At 42.2% G+C, this 20,040-nt stretch overlaps 1 protein-coding gene across 2 annotated transcripts in view; it reads left to right on the plus strand.

Moving 5' to 3' along the window:
- The window catches only part of TUBGCP6 (tubulin gamma complex associated protein 6), a 36,398-nt gene that overhangs the window by 7,579 nt on the left and 8,779 nt on the right, over positions 1–20,040 (plus strand). For both annotated transcript variants that reach the window (XM_051962607.1, XM_051962606.1), the window contains exons 5-15: positions 259–432; positions 777–898; positions 1,699–1,777; positions 1,990–2,099; positions 2,876–2,967; positions 3,722–3,861; positions 4,547–4,696; positions 6,183–6,264; positions 6,384–6,472; positions 6,558–6,673; positions 19,428–19,566. In XM_051962607.1, the coding sequence (XP_051818567.1) occupies positions 259–432; positions 777–898; positions 1,699–1,777; positions 1,990–2,099; positions 2,876–2,967; positions 3,722–3,861; positions 4,547–4,696; positions 6,183–6,264; positions 6,384–6,472; positions 6,558–6,673; positions 19,428–19,566 (1,293 nt within the window). The remainder of the gene's footprint in view (positions 1–258; positions 433–776; positions 899–1,698; positions 1,778–1,989; positions 2,100–2,875; positions 2,968–3,721; positions 3,862–4,546; positions 4,697–6,182; positions 6,265–6,383; positions 6,473–6,557; positions 6,674–19,427; positions 19,567–20,040) is intronic.

Raw genomic sequence — 20,040 nt, forward strand, 5'->3', positions numbered from 1 at the left:
TTTATTCTGAATTTAATTTCTTTGGGTTTTCTCTGGATACTTGTGGTATCCTCAGGGGTCAGGCAAGGTGGGCTGGGGACCATTCAGGAAGACCTGGGCCCCAAGCCCAGCCTCAGTTTAGTCTTCCGTAAAGCTCGCTGGCCTGAAGCTCTCTTCCAGCTCTGGGTCTCTACTCTCTTGAGGATTTTCCCAAGATATTTGAGGAAGCAGGGTGGGCCGCCTCCCCCCATTAAAGGCTTGCACCCTCTGCCCACCCAGGCCAGCCAGGCATTCGAGGTGAAGCAGGGCGTCTACGTGTCGGGAACGTCTCCGCAGAACATGAGCAGCCTCTTGTCTGAGGTCGCCGAGTATGGCACACACTACACCCGCCTCAGCCGCTTCTCCTTGCAGCCTGTCCTGGATTCTTCCTATAGCAAGGGCCTCGTGTTCCAGGTAGGCTCGCCAAGCTCCCAGCCTGAGGGTCTGCTCTGGGGGGTGGGGTGGTGAGGAGGTGTGCTCACACTGGGGAGGCTCGGGGCAGCTGACAGGTCCCCACTGGGTGTGCAGCCTTTGCTGGGACCCAGGCTGGGAGTGTTGGAGAGCCCCCTTCATCACCGATTAAGGAGCCTCCCCTGCCCCCAGGTCATGCAGGTTTCTGAGTGGCCTCAGGAAACCCTGAGGGCATCAGATTGGTTGGAGAACAGTCTTCTCAGTGTTTGTGCCTCAGCCTGGCCAAGGCAGGTTTTATTATTATTCCTCCTGGCTTCCCCGTGGTTCATACCTGTTTCTTTGCTCAGGCTTTTACAAGTGGCCTACGGAAGTACCTGCAGTATTACCGAGCCTGTGTTCTCTCCACGCCACCCACCTTGAGCCTGCTGACCATCAGCTTTCTCTTCAAGAAACTGGGGCGCCAGTTAAGGTGGACGTCTCCTTGTGCCGGGCCAGAGAGAGGTGGGGTTGGGGGGGTGTCTCTCTGCCCCTGCAGGTGCCGTCCTGGGAATGAGCTGGGAGGACATTGAGGTGGGCCTGGATGGTTTCCAAGCCAGACCTGTTCCCCCGGTAGAGCTGGGCTGCTTCCTCTGCTTTTCCCAGGGCACCCTGAATTGTGTCCAGGTGCTGTGGGCATTTGTAACTGGCTGCTGGGCCGTGAGCCAGGGCACGGCGTTGCCCTCTCAGACCTGGCTGTTTACTCTAGACTTAGGGACTTGGGGCCGATGTGCTCTGACAGTCTCTGATCACTTATGCCAGTCTGGGGTGGTGCCCTGGCAGCTTGGTGAAGGCCCTTTACCTGCAGTCTCAGTGGTAGTGAAATCATCCTGAGCTGTCCAGGTGCCCCAGAGTTAGCCAGTCTGGGTGGGAGTTCTGGGGTCTGTGGTGGCGGCCTCTGGGCTCTGAGACCACGGGGTGAAGGCTGGGCAGGAGAGTCCACAAGGAGCCTTTGGTGCAGCCGATGAGGGAGCTAGGAGCCGAGACTTCCTGACCTGCTGCTGTGCCTTGGGGCCCCGCCTGGGCACCCACTGCATTGGCGAGCTGTCTGGCTCTGAGACCACCAAAGGTGGAGCTCACTTACAGGTGGCCTCAGAGCTTATGAGGCAGAGGAAGGGAAGGGACTTGACTGGGCCCTACCTTGAGCCGTACTCCTCTCTTCCTGTGTGTGTGGGGGCCTCATCCTGCCCCCCAGCCCAGGCCTCTGGGATTGACGTGTCCTCTCTCCCTCAGGTATTTGGCCGAGCTCTGTGGCGTGGGCACTGCAGTTCCCGGGCTCAGCGAGGGTGGGGCTAAGCCCTCCTTCCCGACCGTGAGTGCTCTTCTGACTCCTCCTTCCGAGCTCTGCTCCCCTGGGGTGCATGCACAGCCTGCTGGTTTCTGTGGTCCTTAGCCAGGCAGCGAAGGGGGAGGCTGGAGGGGCCCTGCTTCCTGACCCCCGCCAGCTGCCAGCCGTGCTTGCTTCTGCAAGAGCCGGCTCTGATACCCGCCCCGGACTGGAGCAATGTCTGCTTCCCTCTGCAGGGCGTGAAGCTGCTGTCCTACCTGTACCAGGAAGCCCTGGATAACTGCAGCAATGAACATTATCCCGTCCTGCTGTCGCTGCTGAAGGCCAGCTGCGAGCCCTACACCAGGTGAGGCCCCCCAGCCCACCCAGGTCTGGCAGCTCCCTTCTCTGTCAGGGCACAGGGACCCTGCGGGGCAGAGGAGGAAACTGAGCCGGTCACATGGGAAGGGCCGCAGTCTGAGCCCAGACCCCCTCCAGCAGCTCTGGCCAGTGCATGGACCCACAGCTTCTCAGCTCAGCAGGGCTGGGCAGCCTACGAAGAAATGGGGTGGGAGAGGCAGGCCCCTTACCCACCTCTGTCCTCCTCCTTATCCCCCCCTCCCAATCTTCTCCTTCTTCCCGCTCTGTCCTCCCCTTCCTTTCTCTGTCTTTCCTTCCCTCCTCCTCTTCCTTTTCCTCCTCCCTTTTCTCTTTCCCCTCTTCTTCCCTTTTAAAAACATTATTTTTTTAATGTGCATTTAGAAATTTCTTTGTGTTCTAGATTCTCTCTCTCTCTCCAGCTCCTCTTTCACCCCCTGAGAAGGCAGGCAGCACGATTCCCATTTTACACATGAGGGCAGGCAAGACTTATTTCCGCATTAGCCATGTTGCAAAAAACGTAAAGAAAAATAAGATAGTAAAAACTTTTCTTCCACTGCATTCGGCCTCCATCCGTTCTTTGGAGGTCTTTCGTCATGAGTCCTTAGTACTGTTGACAATAGCGACGTCATTCACAGTTGATGATTGTACAGTATGGTTATTTTTGTGTACAATGAAGCAACTTAGTCTCAGAGCCTGGAGTCCAGAAGAACTGAGTTCGAATTTGGCCTCAGACATTTAACTAGCAGACATTAAACCCCATAGGTTTATCCACGACTGGGTGTACAGTGGCGTGTTCCGTGACGTCTATGGCGAGTTCATGATCCAAGTAAATGAGGAATATCTCAGCTGCCGAGGTGTGTGAGCTAGCTTCGAGGTGTGTGGGGGGGAGGGGGAAGGACATGGGGCTGTCCTGCATCCAAAGCTAGATTGGGGTTTGTGTGCACGGGGTGGGATGGGGGGACGTTATCCTTCAGGTGCTGGGGGGGGGCAGGACATGCATGGGGAGGGCAGGGGGAGGGCACACGGGGACAGCTGGCGGTGCTCATGCTTTGGTTAGGGCAGCCAGGAGAGCTGAGGAGACCTTCAGCAGTACCCAGAGGGTACTACTAGGGCATAGTCCTAATCTCTGCATGCTCTGACCACGTCCAGAAGAGTGCCCAGGTGTGGGTGCCACCCTTTATTTAGGAGGGCTCTTGGCAGGCTGCGGAGCATTCTTGGAGGAAGCTCCAAAGACGAAGGGTTTAGGGACTAAGCTGTCATAGGAGGCTCGGCCAGAGGTGTCAGGCTGTTAGATTTGGAGAGATGATGTCCCAGGGAAGAGGGCCTGATCCAAGGAAAACTTCTCACCGAGCCCAAGCGGGCTGCCCTTGCAGATAGGAGGCCCCCCGTTATTAATAGCTTGAGATGGAGGCCTCAAGCAGGGGGCGGGAGTGGTGTTCTGGAGGGAGGGCTGTCCATTGCTTATGGAAGCAAGGACTCTGACCCCCGAGTTCTTTGTGTGTGGGCCCTGTGACAGGCGGGCACCTCCTTCGGCGGCGGGTTCTCCCCGGGATGCCCGTGGGCCACACTGTTGTCCGGCTCGTGCGTTTGACCGTACCCATCTTGTAGATAAGTTTTACTGGACGCACGGCTACGTGCTCATTTCCAAGGAGGTGGAGGACTGCGTCCCTGTGTTCCTGAAGCACGTCGCCAATGACGTCTATGTCTGTGGCAAGACCATCAACCTGCTGAAGCTGTGCTGTCCTCAGGTGATTCTCTGCAGGCCTCAGCCGGGGGCTGCTCCTGCCCGTCCTGCCCAGATACTCCTACCTCAGAGGTGCTGGGGCTCTCTGGAGGCCACGGCCCAGGACACTCACTGGGCGCCACTGTCACTGGATGCCAGGGGATCTGGCCTGGGCACCCAGTAGCTTCCTTTTGCTTGGAGTGATTCCATTTCTGAGCTTTGATTTAAGTGGATGAAGCAAACTGGAAGGGCCCAGAAAATGCTACCACAAGGAGGATAAGTGAGAGGAGGTTTAGAGAATGATTATTTAGCCAGAAAAGACGGAGGCAGAGATCAAGAAATGGTCTTCAGAAGGAGCTGATGGCTGCAGACAGAGGCAGTTATCCCAGATTGGCACGAGACAGGCGGGGCACATGGCACCGCAGGATGCTCAGATGCAGACAGTGGGCTGGTGAGGCGGAAGGGAGATGTGAGCTTGGTCGGGCCAGGCAGGCCTTGTGGCCTCCCAGAGATCTTCCTGGCCCAGCCCTGGACTCCCTGATACCCCAGGAAAGGTCTTTCTGTCCAGAACGACGTTCCCCCTTCCTGTTCCAGCTGTGCCTTCCCCTGGCAGTGCCCTGGGCTTGCGTCTGAGCAACGGTGGGTTTGAATGAACCAGCCCTGTGTGGCAGCAGGGATGCTGTAGGTTATGGTGCTCTCTCCCCATGCAGCATTACATCTGTTGGTCCGACATCCCCGTGCCCCGGATCTCGGTCATCTTCTCCTTGGAGGAGCTGAAGGAGATTGAGAAGGACTGTGCCGTGTATGTGGGGCGCATGGAGAGGCTGGCCCGCCACAGTGCTGTGAGCAAGGAGGAGAAGGTGAGCCAGGGCTCTGGGTTTCTGCCCTCAGACTGTAGGAGGGAATCTGGTCCCCCTCCTGCAGGAACTATGACCCTCTGGCCAAGGGGTCCGCTCTGCAGCCTTGTTTGCAGGGGGCCTATGGCAGGCTCAGGTGACTCCAGTGTATGCTGGGCCTTCCTGGAGGGAGAGAGGCCTTGTCTCGAGTCTTTGTCCACGGAATAGGGGAGACTAGGGAATCCCTGTCGCCTCCCCTTTGAGAAGTTGCCTTCAGAGGCTCTGGGCTATCTCATAAGCCCTGGCTTCAAGTCCTGACTTTACTTCTCTGTTGTGTGGTCTTAGAGCAGTTACTTAATTGCTCCAAGCTTCAGGTTCCCCATCTACAAACTGGGTTTGAAAAGGCCTCGCCCTCCTTACTTTCCAGAGACACAGGACGGGTATGTCGGGCTTGGGACTACGCAAGATTGCGATTCATCCGGGATGGCCCTGACGGGCCTAGGTGGAGAATGCCTCCATTGGCGGGAGAGTGGAGGCACTGCCTTCTTGGCTGGGCCTGGCGCTCTGTGGGCAGGGTAGAGGCCAGGGAGGGGGGCACATGGAAGGTTCTGTACTTAGCTCAGTGGCCTGGGGGTCACACTGCCAGCCAAATGCTGAGCAACTGGGACGGGACTCAGAAGGGCCCCTGAGCTTCTTTGGTTTATTCCTGAACCGCAGGCCTGAGACCCAGGGACCGCATATGGCACTGACCTAAGATTGAGGCACTTTGAGGAACCGCTGTGGCGCGGGTCTCTTGGGGAATGCTGTGGTTCTGTGGCCATGGTAGTTGCCTATCTGTGAAATGGGACTGCTGGCAAAACTTCTCCCTAGGATTGCTTGTAGGTGTGATAGAAAACTGAATTTAAAAATGAATATAAAGTATTTTACAGGCCAATGATATGCCACAGAGTCTTGTAAATTCAAGTTGGTTATATGAATAGTGCTTGATTGCTAATGTTCGGAACTGGCACACTGTCCCCCATTTGGGAAGAGTTTAAAAAGTGGAAATCGATGACCTTGGGAAAACAGGGTTGTAGGTGATCAGTGTGGCAAGGGAGAGGGGTCATCAGGGAATCAAGAAGCTTTTTTGGAGGGGATGCTCGGCCATTCCTGAGTACACAGAATAATTTTGTAAAGTGACAGCTGAGTCCAAATGTGCAAATGGTGGTGGTGGTGGTGGGGTGATGGGTGCAGATGGAGTCTGGAGATGCCGAGAGATTGGCAGGCAGTGAGGGCATCTGGGCCAGAGGCTTCTTGGAGGAAGGGGGATTTGAGCTGGCTTTGGAAGCGGCAGCAGAGAGCCATGTGGGAGGGAGATGTCAGGGGGTAACAACCGGGGGAGGTTTTGTGGTGAGGGGCCTTCTGGAGGGGCCAGATGAGCCATCTGTGGGACTGAGCCTGGAGCAGGTCAGAAATGGCTGTCCGAGTACCTCGAAGGCACCAACCACTCACCTTGTTTCCTGTCTTTCAGAAATTGCGGATGGAGATTGCCAAGCAAGAATTAATTGTGCATGCCCGGGACACGGCCTCCCGAGTGCTGAAGGCCTTGAATGGTATGCTCTGCTTCCCTGCTCCCCTTTACCATTTGTGCACTAGCAAGGATCCTGGATTTTATGAACAATTCAGAATTGTTCAGGATCTTCTCTAACAGAATCGTTCCTTTTCTGAACAGAGCGACACGTGTCTGAAAGGATGGCCTTGGATGCCAAGAAACGAGAGCAGTTCCAGAAATTGAAAGAGCAGTTTCTGAAGGATCAGGAGGTGGGTTCACTGTCTTAGGAAGTGTCTTTGGGGTGCAAACTGCAGGCTGTCTTGGGTCACTCAGTGCCAACATGTGTTGCTGTAGCGTCGCCTGGCAGCCAAGCAAGAGGAGATTGATGATGACTTCAGCTACGCCCGTGAGCTGCGTGAGAGAGAGAAGAGACTGAAAGCGCTGGAGGAGGAACTGGAACGGAAGGCAAGGTATGTTCTCAAACAGCTCAGGCCTGTTTCAGGCCACAAGCCTCCCTGAGCCTGCCTGGCCCCATCCTCTGTTTTCCAAAAAGGTTCCATATCAGTTTTAAATATTTTTTAATTTTTCATTTTTTTCATCTTTTCAAAAAACAAATATTTTCTGTTTATTTTTTATATGTACATTTTATATAACATAAAAACATTTTTAGTTCCAAATTTTCTCCCTCCTTCCAGCCCCACTCCACCCATTGAGAAGGCAAGCAGGATGATGCCCATTATACATGTGAAGTGAAGCAAAACATATTTCTAAATTAGCCATGTTGCCAAAAAACAAACCAAAAGAACAAGCAAAAAAAACCCAAACCTAAACAAGAAAAGACAAGAAAAATAAATTAAGCATTCAGAAGTCATCAGTTATCTCTGGAGATGGAGAAATTTTGCATCATGAATCCTTTGGAATTGTCTCATATCATTATCTTGATTGGAGTAACCATTTCTTTAATAATTGGTCATTGTACAGTGTTGCTGTTATTGTGTACAATGTTCTGGTTCTATTCATTTTGCTTTGCATTAGTTCATGTAAGTCTTTCCAGGTTTTTCTGAGTTGTTTTAATTTGTATTTTTCTAATAGTGATTTACAGCATTGTCTAATAGTGATTTAGAAAGTAGCCCTTTCTTTCATAATTGGTCATTGTACAGTGTTGCTATTATTATGTACAATGTTCTCCTGGTTCTATTCACTTTGCTTTGCATTAGTTCATCTAAGTCTTTCCAGGTTTTTCTGAGTTGTTTTAATTTGTATTTCTCTAATAGTGATTTAGCAATAGTGATTGCTTTAATAATTGGTCATTGTACAGTGTAGCTATTATTGTGTACAATGTTCTCCTGGTTCTGTTCGCTTTGCTTTGCATTAGTTCATGTAAGTTCCAGGTTTTTCTGAGTTGTTTTAATTTGTATTTCTTTAATAGTGATTTATAGCATTCAGAGCATTCTGTAATAGTGATTTGGAGTAGCCATTTCTTTAATCATTGTTCATTGTGCAGTGCTGCTGTTATTGCATACAATGTTCTGGTTCTATTCATTTTGCTTTGCATTAGTTCATGTAAGTCTTTCCAGGTTTTTCTGAGTTATTTTAATTTATATTTCTCTAATAGTGATTTAAGAGCATTCTGTAATAGTGATTTAGAGCAGCCATTTCTTTAGTCATTGATCATTGTGCAGTGTTGCTGTTATTGCGTACAATGTTCTGGTTCTATTCATTTTGCTTTGCATTAGTTCATGTAAGTCTTTCCAGGTTTTTCTGAGTTGTTTTAATTTATATTTCTCTAATAGTGATTTACAGCATTCTATAATAGTGATTTAGAGCAGCCATTTCTTTAATCATTGGTCATTGTGCAGTGTTGCTGTTATTGTGTGCAATATTCTCCTGGTTCTGTTCACTTTGCTTTGCATTAGTTCATGTAAGTCTTTCCAGGTTTTCTGAGTTGTTTTAATTTATATTTCTCTAATAGTGATTTAAGAGCATTCTGTAATAGTGATTTAGAGCAGCCATTTCTTTAATCATTGGTCATTGTGCAGTGCTGCTGTTATTGTGTGCAATATTCTCCTGGTTCTGTTCACTTTGCTTTGCATTAGTTCATGTAAGTCTTTCCAGGTTTTTCTGAGTTGTTTTAATTTATATTTCTCTAATAGTGATTTACAGCATTCTGTAATAGTGATTTAGAGTAGCATTTCTTTAGTCATTGATCATTGTGCAGTGTTGCTGTTATTGCGTATAATGTTCTGGTTCTATTCATTTTGCTTTGTATTAGTTCATGTAAGTCTTTCCAGGTTTTCTGAGTTGTTTTAATTTGTATTTCTCTAATAGTGATTTACAGCATTCTGTAATAGTGATTTAGAGCAGCCATTTCTTTAATCATTGGTCATTGTGCAGTGTTGCTGTTATTGTGTGCAATATTCTCCTGGTTCTGTTCACTTTGCTTTGCATTAGTTCATGTAAGTCTTTCCAGGTTTTCTGAGTTGTTTTAATTTGTATTTCTCTAATAGTGATTTACAGCATTCTGTAATAGTGATTTAGAGTAGCCATTTCTTTAATCATTGGTCATTGTGCAGTGCTGCTGTTATTGCATACAATGTTCTGGTTCTATTCATTTTGCTTTGCATTAGTTCATGTAAGTCCAGGTTGTTTTAATTTGTATTTTTCTAACAGTGATTTAGAGCATTCAGAGCATTCTCTAATAGTGATTTAGAGCAGCCATTTCTTTAATCATTGGTCATTGTGCAGTGTTGCTGTTATTGTGTACATTGTTCTCTTGGTTCTGTTTGCTTTGCTTTGCATTAGTTCATGTAAGTCTTTCCAGGTTTTCTGAGTTGTTTTAATTTGTATTTTTCTAATAGTGATTTACAGTATTCTGTAATAGTGATTTAGAGTAGCCATTTCTTTAGTCATTGATCATTGTGCAGTGTTGCTGTTATTGCGTACAATGTTCTGGTTCTATTCATTTTGCTTTGTATTAGTTCATGTAAGTCTTTCCAGGTTTTTCTGAGTTGTTTTAATTTATATTTCTCTAATAATGATTTAAGAGCATTCTGTAATAGTTATTTAGAGTAGCCATTTCTTTAATCATTGGTCATTGTGTAGTGTTGCTGTTATTGTGTACATCGTTCTCTTGGTTCTGTTTGCTTTGCTTTTCATTAGTTGATGTAAGTCTTTCCAGGTTTTTCTGAGTTGTTTTAATTTGTATTTTTCTAACAGTGATTTAGAGCATTCAGAGCATTCTGTAATAGTGATTTAGAGCAGCCATTTCTTTAATCACTGGTCATTGTGCAGTGTTGCTGTTATTGTGTACATTGTTCTCTTGGTTCTGTTTGCTTTGCTTTGCATTAATTCATGTAAGTCTTTCCAGGTTTTCTGAGTTGTTTTAATTTGTATTTCTCTAATAGTGATTTACAGCATTCTGTAATAGTGATTTAGAGCAGCCATTTCTTTAGTCATTGATCATTGTGCAGTGTTGCTGTTATTGCGTATAATGTTCTGGTTCTATTCATTTTGCTTTGTATTAGTTCATGTAAGTCTTTCCAGGTTTTCTGAGTTGTTTTAATTTGTATTTCTCTAATAGTGATTTAAGAACATTCTGTGATAGTGATTTAGAGTAGCCATTTCTTTAATCATTGGTCATTGTGCAGTGCTGCTGTTATTGCATACAATGTTCTGGTTCTATTCATTTTGCTTTGCATTAGTTTATGTAAGTCCAGGTTTTTTCTGAGTTGTTTTAATTTGTATTTTTCTAACAGTGATTTAGAGCATTCAGAGCATTCTCTAATAGTGATTTAGAGCAGCCATTTCTTTAATCACTGGTCATTGTGCAGTGTTGCTGTTATTGTGTACATTGTTCTCTTGGTTCTGTTTGCTTTGCTTTGCATTAATTCATGTAAGTCTTTCCAGGTTTTTCTGAGTTGTTTTAATTTGTATTTCTCTTAAAGTGATTTAGAGCATTCTCTAATAGTGATTTAGAGTGGCCATTTTTTAAATAATTGATCATCATACAGTGTTGCTGTTATTGTGTACATTGTTCTCCTGGTTCTGTTTGCTTTGCTTTGTATGAGTTCATGTTAGTCTTCCCAAGGTTTTTCTGAGTTGTTTTAATTTGTATTTTTCTTATAGTGATTTAGAGCATTCTCTAATAGTGATTTAGAGTAGCCATTTCTTTCGTAATTGGTCATTGTACAATGTTGCTGTTATTGTGTGCAATGTTCTCCTGGTTCTGTTCACTTTGCTTTGCATTAGTTCATGTAAGTCTTCCCAAGGTTTTTCTGAGTTGTTTTAAATTTGTATTTCTCTAATAGTAATTTACAGCATTCTGTAATAGTGATTTAGAGTAGCCGTTTCTTTATTCATTAGTCATTGTGCAGTGTTGCTGTTATTGTTTACAATGTTCTGGTTCTGTTCACTTGGCATTGGTTCATGTTAGTCTTTCCAGGTTGTTCTGAGTTGTTCTAATTTGTATTTTTCTAATAGTGATTTACAACATTGTCTAATAGTGATTTAGAAAGTAGCCCTTTCTTTCATAATTGGTCATTGTACAGTGTTGCTGTTATTGTGTACAATGTTCTCCTGGTTCTATTCACTTTGCTTTGCATTAGTTCATCTAAGTCTTTCCAGGTTTTTCTGAGTTGTTTTAATTTGTATTTCTCTAATAGTGATTTAGAGTAGCCATTGCTTTAATGATTGGTCATCGTACAGTGTTGCTGTTATTGTGTACAATGTTCTCCTGGTTCTGTTTGCTTTGCTTTGCATTAGTTCATGTAAGTTCCAGCTTTTTCTGAATTGTTTTAATTTGTATTTCTTTAATAGTGATTTACAGCATTCTGTAATAGTGATTTAGAGCAGCCATTTCTTTAGTCATTGATCATTGTGCAGTGTTGCTGTTATTGCATATAATGTTCTGGTTCTATTCATTTTGCTTTGTATTAGTTCATGTAAGTCTTTCCAGGTTTTTCTGAGTTGTTTTAATTTATATTTCTCTAATAGTGATTTAAGAGCATTCTGTAATAGTGATTTAGAGTAGCCATTTCTTTAATCATTGGTCATTGTGTAGTGTTGCTGTTATTGTGTACATCGTTCTCTTGGTTCTGTTTGCTTTGCTTTTCATTAGTTCATGTAAGTCTTTCCAGGTTTTTCTGAGTTGTTTTAATTTGTATTTTTCTAACAGTGATTTAGAGCATTCAGAGCATTCTCTAATAGTGATTTAGAGCAGCCATTTCTTTAATCATTGGTCATTGTGTAGTGTTGCTGTTATTGTGTACATTGTTCTCTTGGTTCTGTTTGCTTTGCTTTGCATTAGTTCATGTAAGTCTTTCCAGGTTTTTCTGAGTTGTTTTAATTTGTATTTTTCTAACAGTGATTTAGAGCATTCTCTAATAGTGATTTAGAGCAGCCATTTCTTTAATCATTGGTCATTGTGTAGTGTTGCTGTTATTGTGTACATTGTTCTCTTGGTTCTGTTTGCTTTGCTTTGCATTAGTTCATGTAAGTCTTTCCAGGTTTTCTGAGTTGTTTTAATTTGTATTTCTCTAATAGTGAATATTACAGCATTCTGTAATAGTGATTTAGAGTAGCCATTTCTTTAATCGTTGGTCATTGTGCAGTGTTGCTATTATTGTTTATAATGTTCTGGTTCTATTCACTTTGCTTTTCAGTTCATGTAAGTCTTTTCAGGTTTTTCTGAGTTATTTTAATTTGTATTTCTCTATTAGTGATTTAGAGCATTCTCTAATAGTGATTTCGAGTAGCCATTTCTTTCTTTCTTTTTTTTTTAAAATAGCTTTTTATTTACAAGTTATATGCATGGAATTTTACAGCATTGACAATTGCCAAACCTTTTGTTCCAGTTTTTCCCCTCTTTCCCCCCACCCCCTCCCTTAGATGGCAGAATGACCAGTAGATGTTAAATATATTAAAGTATAAATTAAATACAAAATAAGTATACATGACCAAACCGTTATTTTGCTGTACAAAAAGAATTGGACTCTGAAATATTGTACAATTAGTCTGTGTAGGAAATCCACAATGCAGGCAGGCAAAAATATAGGGATTGGGAATTCAATGTAATGGTTCTTAGTCATCTCCCAGAGTTCTTTCACTGGGTGTAGGTGGTTCAGTTCATTACTGCTCCATTGAAACTGGTTTGGTTCATCTCATTGCTGAAGATGGCCAGGTCCATCAGAATTGATCATCATCTGCTAAGTGAAATGAGCAGAACCAGGAGATCATTATATACCTCAACAACGATACTGTTTGAGGATGTATTCTGATGGAAGTGGATCTCTTCGATAAAGAGAGCTAAGTTTCAATTGATCAAGGATGGACAGAAGCAGCTACACCCAAAGAAAGAACACTGGGAAATGAATATAAACTGCTTGCATTTTTGTTTTTCTTCCCGGGTTATTTATACCTTCTGAATCCAATTCTCCCTGTGCAACAAGAGAACTGTTCAGTTCTGCACACATATATTGTATCTAGGATATACTGTAACCTATTCAACATGTAAAGGACTGCTTGCCATCTGGGGGAAGGGGAGGGAGGGAGGGGGAAAATCGGAACAGAAATGAGTGCAAGGGATAATGTTATAAAAAATTACCCTGGCATGGGTTCTGTCAATAAAAAGTTTAAAAAAAAAAAAAAAGAATTGATCATCATCATATTGTTGTTGAAGTATATAACGATCTCCTGGCCCTGCTTGTTTCATAGAGTAGCCATTTCTTTCATAATTGGTCATTGTGCAGAGGTGCTGTTATTGTTTACAATATTCTGGTTCTATTCACTTTGTATTGGTTCATGTTAGTCTTTCCAGGTTGTTCTGAGTTGTTCTAATTTGTATTTTTCTAATAGTGATTTACAGCATTGTCTAATAGTGATTTAGAAAGTAGTCCTTTCTTTCATAATTGGTCATTGTACAATGTTGCTGTTATTGTGTACAATGTTCTCCTGGTTCTATTCACTTTGCTTTGCATTAGTTCATCTAAGTCTTTCCAGGTTTTTCTGAGTTGTTTTAATTTGTATTTCTCTAATAGTGATTTAGCAATAGTGATTGCTTTAATAATTGGTCATTGTACAGTGTAGCTGTTATTGTGTACAATGTTCTCCTGGTTCTGTTCGCTTTGCTTTGCAATTAATTCATGTAAGTTCCAGGTTTTTCTGAGTTGTTTTAATTTGTATTTCTTTAATAGTGATTTAGAGCATTCAGAGCATTCTGTAATAGTGATTTAGAGTAGCCATTTCTTTAATCATTGGTCATTGTGCAGTGTTGCTGTTATTGTGTACAATGTTCTCCTGGTTCTATTCACTTTGCTTTTCATGAGTTCATGTTAGTCTTTCCAGGTTTTTCTGAGTTGTTTTAATTTGTATTTCTCTAATAGTGATTTAAAGCATTTAGAGCATTCTCTAATAGTGGTTTAGAGCAGCCATTTCTTTAATAATTGATCATTGTACAGTGTTGCTGTTATCGTGTACATTGTTCTCCTGGTTTTGTTTGCTTTGCTTTGTATGAGTTCATGTTAGTCTTCCCAAGGTTTTTCTGAATTGTTTTAAATTTGTATTTCTCTTAAAGTGATTTAGAGCATTCTCTAATAGTGATTTAGAGTGGCCATTTTTTAAATAATTGATCATCATACAGTGTTGCTGTTATTGTGTACATTGTTCTCCTGGTTCTGTTTGCTTTGCTTTGTATGAGTTCATGTTAGTCTTCCCAAGGTTTTTCTGAGTTGTTTTAAATTTGTATTTTTCTTATAGTGATTTAGAGCATTCTCTAATAGTGATTTAGAGTAGCCATTTCTTTCGTAATTGGTCATTGTACAATGTTGCTGTTATTGTGTGCAATGTTCTCCTGGTTCTGTTCACTTTGCTTTGCATTAGTTCATGTAAGTCTTCCCAAGGTTTTTCTGAGTTGTTTTAAATTTGTATTTCTCTAATAGTAATTTACAGCATTCTGTAATAGTGATTTAGAGTAGCCGTTTCTTTATTCATTAGTCATTGTGCAGTGTTGCTGTTATTGTTTACAATGTTCTGGTTCTGTTCACTTGGCATTGGTTCATGTTAGTCTTTCCAATTTGTATTTTTCTAATAGTGATTTACAACATTGTCTAATAGTGATTTAGAAAGTAGCCCTTTCTTTCATAATTGGTCATTGTACAGTGTTGCTGTTATTGTGTACAATGTTCTCCTGGTTCTGTTCACTTTGCTTTGCATTAGTTCATCTAAGTCTTTCCAGGTTTTTCTGAGTTGTTTTAATTTGTATTTCTCTAATAGTGATTTAGAGTAGCCATTGCTTTAATGATTGGTCATCGTACAGTGTTGCTGTTATTGTGTACAATGTTCTCCTGGTTCTGTTTGCTTTGCTTTGCATTAGTTCATGTAAGTTCCAGCTTTTTCTGAATTGTTTTAATTTGTATTTCTTTAATAGTGATTTAGAACATTCAGAGCATTCTGTAATAGTGATTTAGAGCAGCCATTTCTTTAATCACTGGTCATTGTGCAGTGTTGCTGTTATTGTGTACAACGTTCTCCTGGTTTTATTCACTTTGCTTTTCATTGGTTCATGTAAGTCTTTCTAAGTTTTTCTGAGTTGTTTTAATTTGTATTTCTCTAGTAGTGATTTAGAATATTATTTCTCCAATAATGATTTAGAGCTTCTGTTGGTAGCTTTGATTTCTGTTCTGAAAATTGCCTGTTCATATCCTATGCCAATTGTGGGATAGCTCTTATTTTTATGAATTTGGTTCTGTTCCTTCAACATATTTGAGAAATGAAGCCTTTTTCAGAGAAACTTCCTTTTTTTCCTCCACTTCCTTCATTTTTCTTTTTCATTTAAGTCTTCTTGCACAAAATGACTCACATGGAAAAGTTTTACATGATTACACATGTCTAACCTCTATCAGATTACTTACCATTTCAGAAATAAGGAAAGGAAAAGATAGAGTTTGAAACTCAAAACTAAAAAAATAACAAAAGAAATTATATTTATAATAAACTGCAATCCATATAAATTACTTGGGAGTTTACCTGTCAAAACGCACACAAGAACAATATGAACACAATGACAAAACACTCTTTCACACAAATAAAGAGAGAGTTAAACAACTGGAGAAATATCCATTACTCACGAATAGAACGAGCCAATGTTACAATTCTAATTAAGTTGATTTACTTACTCAGTGCCATTCTAATCAAACTACCAAAGAATTATTTAGAGGCACTAGGAAAAAAAAATAGCATCACAATTCATCTGGAGAACAAAAATCGTACAGTATTGATGTTATTGTGTGCAATATTCTTCTGGTTCTATTCACTTTGCTTTGCATTAGTTCATGTAAGTCTTTCTAGGTTTTTCTGAGTTGTTTTAATTTATATTTTTCTAATAGTGGGTAAAATTTTTCCCAGTTGTCTGCTTTCCTTCTAATTGTGACTGCATTTGTTTTGTTTGTGCAAAAATCTTTTTAATTTCATGTGATCAGAATTACCCATTTTATTTCCTTCTTTTTTTTCTTGCTCATAAATACTTCTCTTATCCACAGACCTGCTAAGTAAATTTTTTAAACCTAATTTTCTTATGATATCATTATATCTAACTCATTTATCTTTTTAGACTTTATCTTGAGATACGGTGTGAGATATAAGTCTATACCTAGTTTCTGCCAAACTTCTTTCTAGTTTTCTCAGCAATTTTTGTCAAGTGGCAAATTTTTGCTCTAAAAGCTTGGATCTTTCTTTGGGTTATCAAACTCTAGATTACTCTCGTCATTTGCTTTTGTATATTGTATACTTAATCTATTCCAGTGATCCACCATTCTGTTTCTTAGTAAGTACCAGATTGTTTTGTGATTACGATTTTGTAATATTATTTGAAGAGTAGTATTGTTAGGCCACCTTCCTTCATATTTCCCTTGATTATTCTTCTCCTTTTGTTCTCCAGATGAATTGTGATGCTATTTTTTTTTCCTAGTGCCTCTAAATAATTCTTTGGTAGTTTGATTAGAATGGCACTGAGTAAGTAAATCAACTTAATTAGAATTGTAACATTGGCTCGTTCTATTCGTGAGTAATGGATATTTCTCCAGTTGTTTAACTCTTTATTTGTGTGAAAGAGTGTTTTGTCATTGTGTTCATATTGTTCTTGTGTGTGTTTTGACAGGTAAACTCCCAAGTAATTTATATTGATTGGAGTTTATTATAAATAAAATTTCTTTTTTTTTTTAGTTTTGAGTTTCAAACTCTATCCTTTCTTTTCCCTATTTCTGAAATGGTACGTAATCTGATAGAAGTTAGACATGTGTAATCATGTAAAACTTTTCCATTTTGTGCAAGAAGACTTAAATGAAAAAGAAAAATGAAGGAAGTGGAGGAAAAAAAGCATGTTCCAATCTGTATTCAAATATCAGGTCTTTCTCTGGAGGCAGGTAGCATTTTTCATCCGGAATTCTTTGGGGTTGTTGCTTTGGATCGTTTGAATGCTGAGAACAGCTGAGTCATTGTCAGTCATGAAAAGCGTTACTCTAGATATTTGGACTTTCTCCCCACATCTGCCTAGACCAGTAGACACCCACTATTCTGTAGAAGGCACGGGCTTTTCGAAAACATGCTGTTTTCTAAGTCAGGTACCAGGGATTGACCTGAAGCAGGAGAAGATGCACTTTGGACTTTGGCTAGGGAGAACGTGAAGGCTATTTCCATGAAAGGCCACATGAACTAGTAGAGATTTTTCCTTTTCGTGCATTGCTTAAGCACCTATGATGTGCTTTCTACTGTGCTAGGTTACAGGTTCCCAAAGGCCAAAATGTTCCTGGCTTTCTGCCTGTCTCCTTGCTGTCAGCGCCAAGGCTGTTTTGCCTCAGCATCCCTGAATGTCATTGTAAATGGAGCTTTGCTTGAATATTATGCTGGGTGCCTGTTCCTTCCATTCATTGAATGTTTCCTGATGCATCTGAGGGATTTTTATTTATTTATTTTGCCAAGGCAATTGGGGTTAAGTGACTTGCCCAGAGTTACACAGCTAGGAAGTGTTAAGTGTCTGAGGCCAGATTTGAACTCAGGTCCTCCTAACTTCAGGGCTGGTGCTCTGTCTACTGCACTACCTAGCTGCCCCTATCTGAGGGATTTGTTGATGAAAAAGTTCCTAGTATGAACCAGGAAGTACATCCCCCAGTCTCATGTCTGGATTGTAGAAGAAATCCTTCCTCCCAAGTCTGAGGCCTGTTGCTCCCACTCTAGTGGAGACTCCTCAATGCACTGTGTGTTCCTCAGAGCTATTGCCTTCGACTTCCCTGTGGCAGTGTTGGAGTCACCATAGACTGAGGAGGAAGGAGTTGGTTGGAATAGGAGGTCGGGACCTTTGGAGCACTTCATTCAGATTTTTTTAAAATGTGGATAATCATCAACAAACACAATTGATTCTCTATAAAAAAAAGATGCAAAAAAGGAAAGTTGTTTTTGAAAGTGATTCTAACAAGTCATTTCCCGGTAGATAAATGGTCAAAGGAAATGAATACGCAGTTTTCGGAGGAAAGCAAAGTTATCTGTAGTCAATGAAAAACTGCTCTTATTCACTATGAATTAGAGAAGTGCAAATTAAAACAACTCTGTAGTGGGTGGCTGATGTGACAGAAAAGGAAAAGGACAAATGTTGGAGGAGCTGTGGAACAATTGGGACACTAAGGCGCATTGTTGGTGGAGTTGTGAACTGTTCCAGCCATTCTAGGCTGGACTATCTGACTGTGTATACCCTTTGAGCCAGCCATACCATTACTACACTGTATCTCAAAGAAATCAAAGAAAAGGGAAATGGATCTATATGTAGGAAAATATGGATTGCATCTCTTTTTTTTAAAAGCTTTTTATTTTCAAAACATATGGATGGATAATTTGTCAACATTAATCTTTGCACAGCCTTGTGTTTCAGATTTTCCCCTCCTCCCCTCCCCCCCAGATGGCAAGCAATCCAATATATATTATACATGTAAAAAATATGTTAAATCCAGTATGTATAAACATATTTACACAATTCTCTTGTCACACAAGAAAAGCCAGATCAAAAAGGAAAGAAAATGAGTAAGAAAACAAAATGCAAGCGAACAACATCAAAAAGAGGATTGCATTTCTTTTTGTGATGCAAGAAATTAGAAATTGAGGGGACACCCATCAATTGGGGGATGTCTGAATAGTTACTTGTGCTATTAGAAATGATGAACAGGATGATTTCAGAAAATCTGGAAAAACTTAGATGAACTGCTACAAGGTGACTTACGGGAACTGCTACAAAGTGACACATGAACTGCTACAAAGTGACTTATATGAATCGCTACAAAGTGACTTACACGAACTGCTACAAAGTGACTCATACGAATTGCTACAAAGTGACTTAGGCCAAACTGCTACAAAGTGACTTACATGAACTGCTACAAAGTGACTTACATGAACTGCTACAAAGTGACTTAGGCCAAACTGCTACAAAGTGACTTACGTGAACTGCTACAAAATGACTTATGTGAACTGCTACAAAGTGACTTAGGCCAAACTGCTACAAAGTGAAGTAAACAACCAGAAGAACATTATATACAGTAAGAGCAACATTGTAATGTACCATGATCAACTGGAAATGACTTAGCTCTTCTCAGCAATACAATGTTTCAAGAAGATTTGGAAGGATTCAAGAGGAAAAGTACTAAAGCCTCCAGAGAAAGAACTGAAGGAGACTGAATGCAGATCAAAGCAAACTAGTAAAGTTGTGTGTGTGTGTGTGTGTGTGTGTGTGTATGGATTTTATTTTTGGTTTTGGTTTTTTTTGGTCTGTGTTGTCTTTCTTGACATGACTGATACAGAAATCTGTTTTACCTGATTGCATGTGAATTACTGTAGGTTTATCTTAAAGGGAGAGGAGGCGAGAAAGGGGAAGCATTTAGAAGTCAGGATTTTTAAAAATGAAGGTTAAAATTTGTCTTTATATGTACTTGGGGAAAAATATTATTTTAAAAAAGAAAGTGACTTAGTGTAGAGCTTGGAGTTCATAATTTCCCAGCCCTTCCTGCCTGGGTCCCTCCCTGCCCTTTGGAGGATTTATTTGATGTGTCTTTGATGCTCTGTTCTTGGGGGTGGGGTATCTCTCCCCTCCCCCATTCTAATATACATGTTCTTGAGGGCACAGAGTCTTGGGGCTGTGCTTTCTCATGCAGGGATGCATCAGGCCTCTCTGTCTCTGCTCTGTCCCTGTAGGCAGGACCTAATTGACCACTACAGCAAGTTGTCGGAGGAGGCCGCTCGCCGCGAGCAGCGGGCTCTCTGGAAGATCCGGAGGCACAAGCTGGAGACGGCCCGGCTGAACTTTTTCTTGGAAGACCAGAAACGCATCCAGGTAGCGTCAGCTCAGACGCCTGGAGGGTCACGTATAGTCACCAAACGAGGGTCAGTCCCAGCTGGTGACCACGGGCAAGTCCTGTGACTTCTCTCAACCCCAGTCTCTTCATCTGTAAAATGGGCATAGTGATATTTGTCCTGTTTTATCTTGTAGGGCTGTTGTGAGGAAATCCCTCAAGGAGGCAGTCAGTTTTTAAGCGCCTGCTCCCCTGTGCTGGGCACTAAGTTGGGTGCCCCTGTCCATGATGAGCTTCCACTCTATTCTGGGTGCAGATGAGAGTCTGAAAAGAGGCCCGAGCCAGCAAATCAGCGGGTCGCTCGTGTGGCTGCATTTGTGCCAGACCCTGGGGTGGGTGCTGGGGAAATGGCTTACGGGCTCCTGGAGGGAGCGCCACCTAGTGTGAACAACTAGCCAAGCCTATCATATATTCGGAACAAAGATCCAAGGACTGGAAGAGAGCGCTCGGTAAAC

The sequence above is a fragment of the Antechinus flavipes genome, chromosome 5, assembly GCF_016432865.1.
Source record: "Antechinus flavipes isolate AdamAnt ecotype Samford, QLD, Australia chromosome 5, AdamAnt_v2, whole genome shotgun sequence".
NCBI classification, from domain to species: Eukaryota; Metazoa; Chordata; class Mammalia; order Dasyuromorphia; family Dasyuridae; genus Antechinus; species Antechinus flavipes.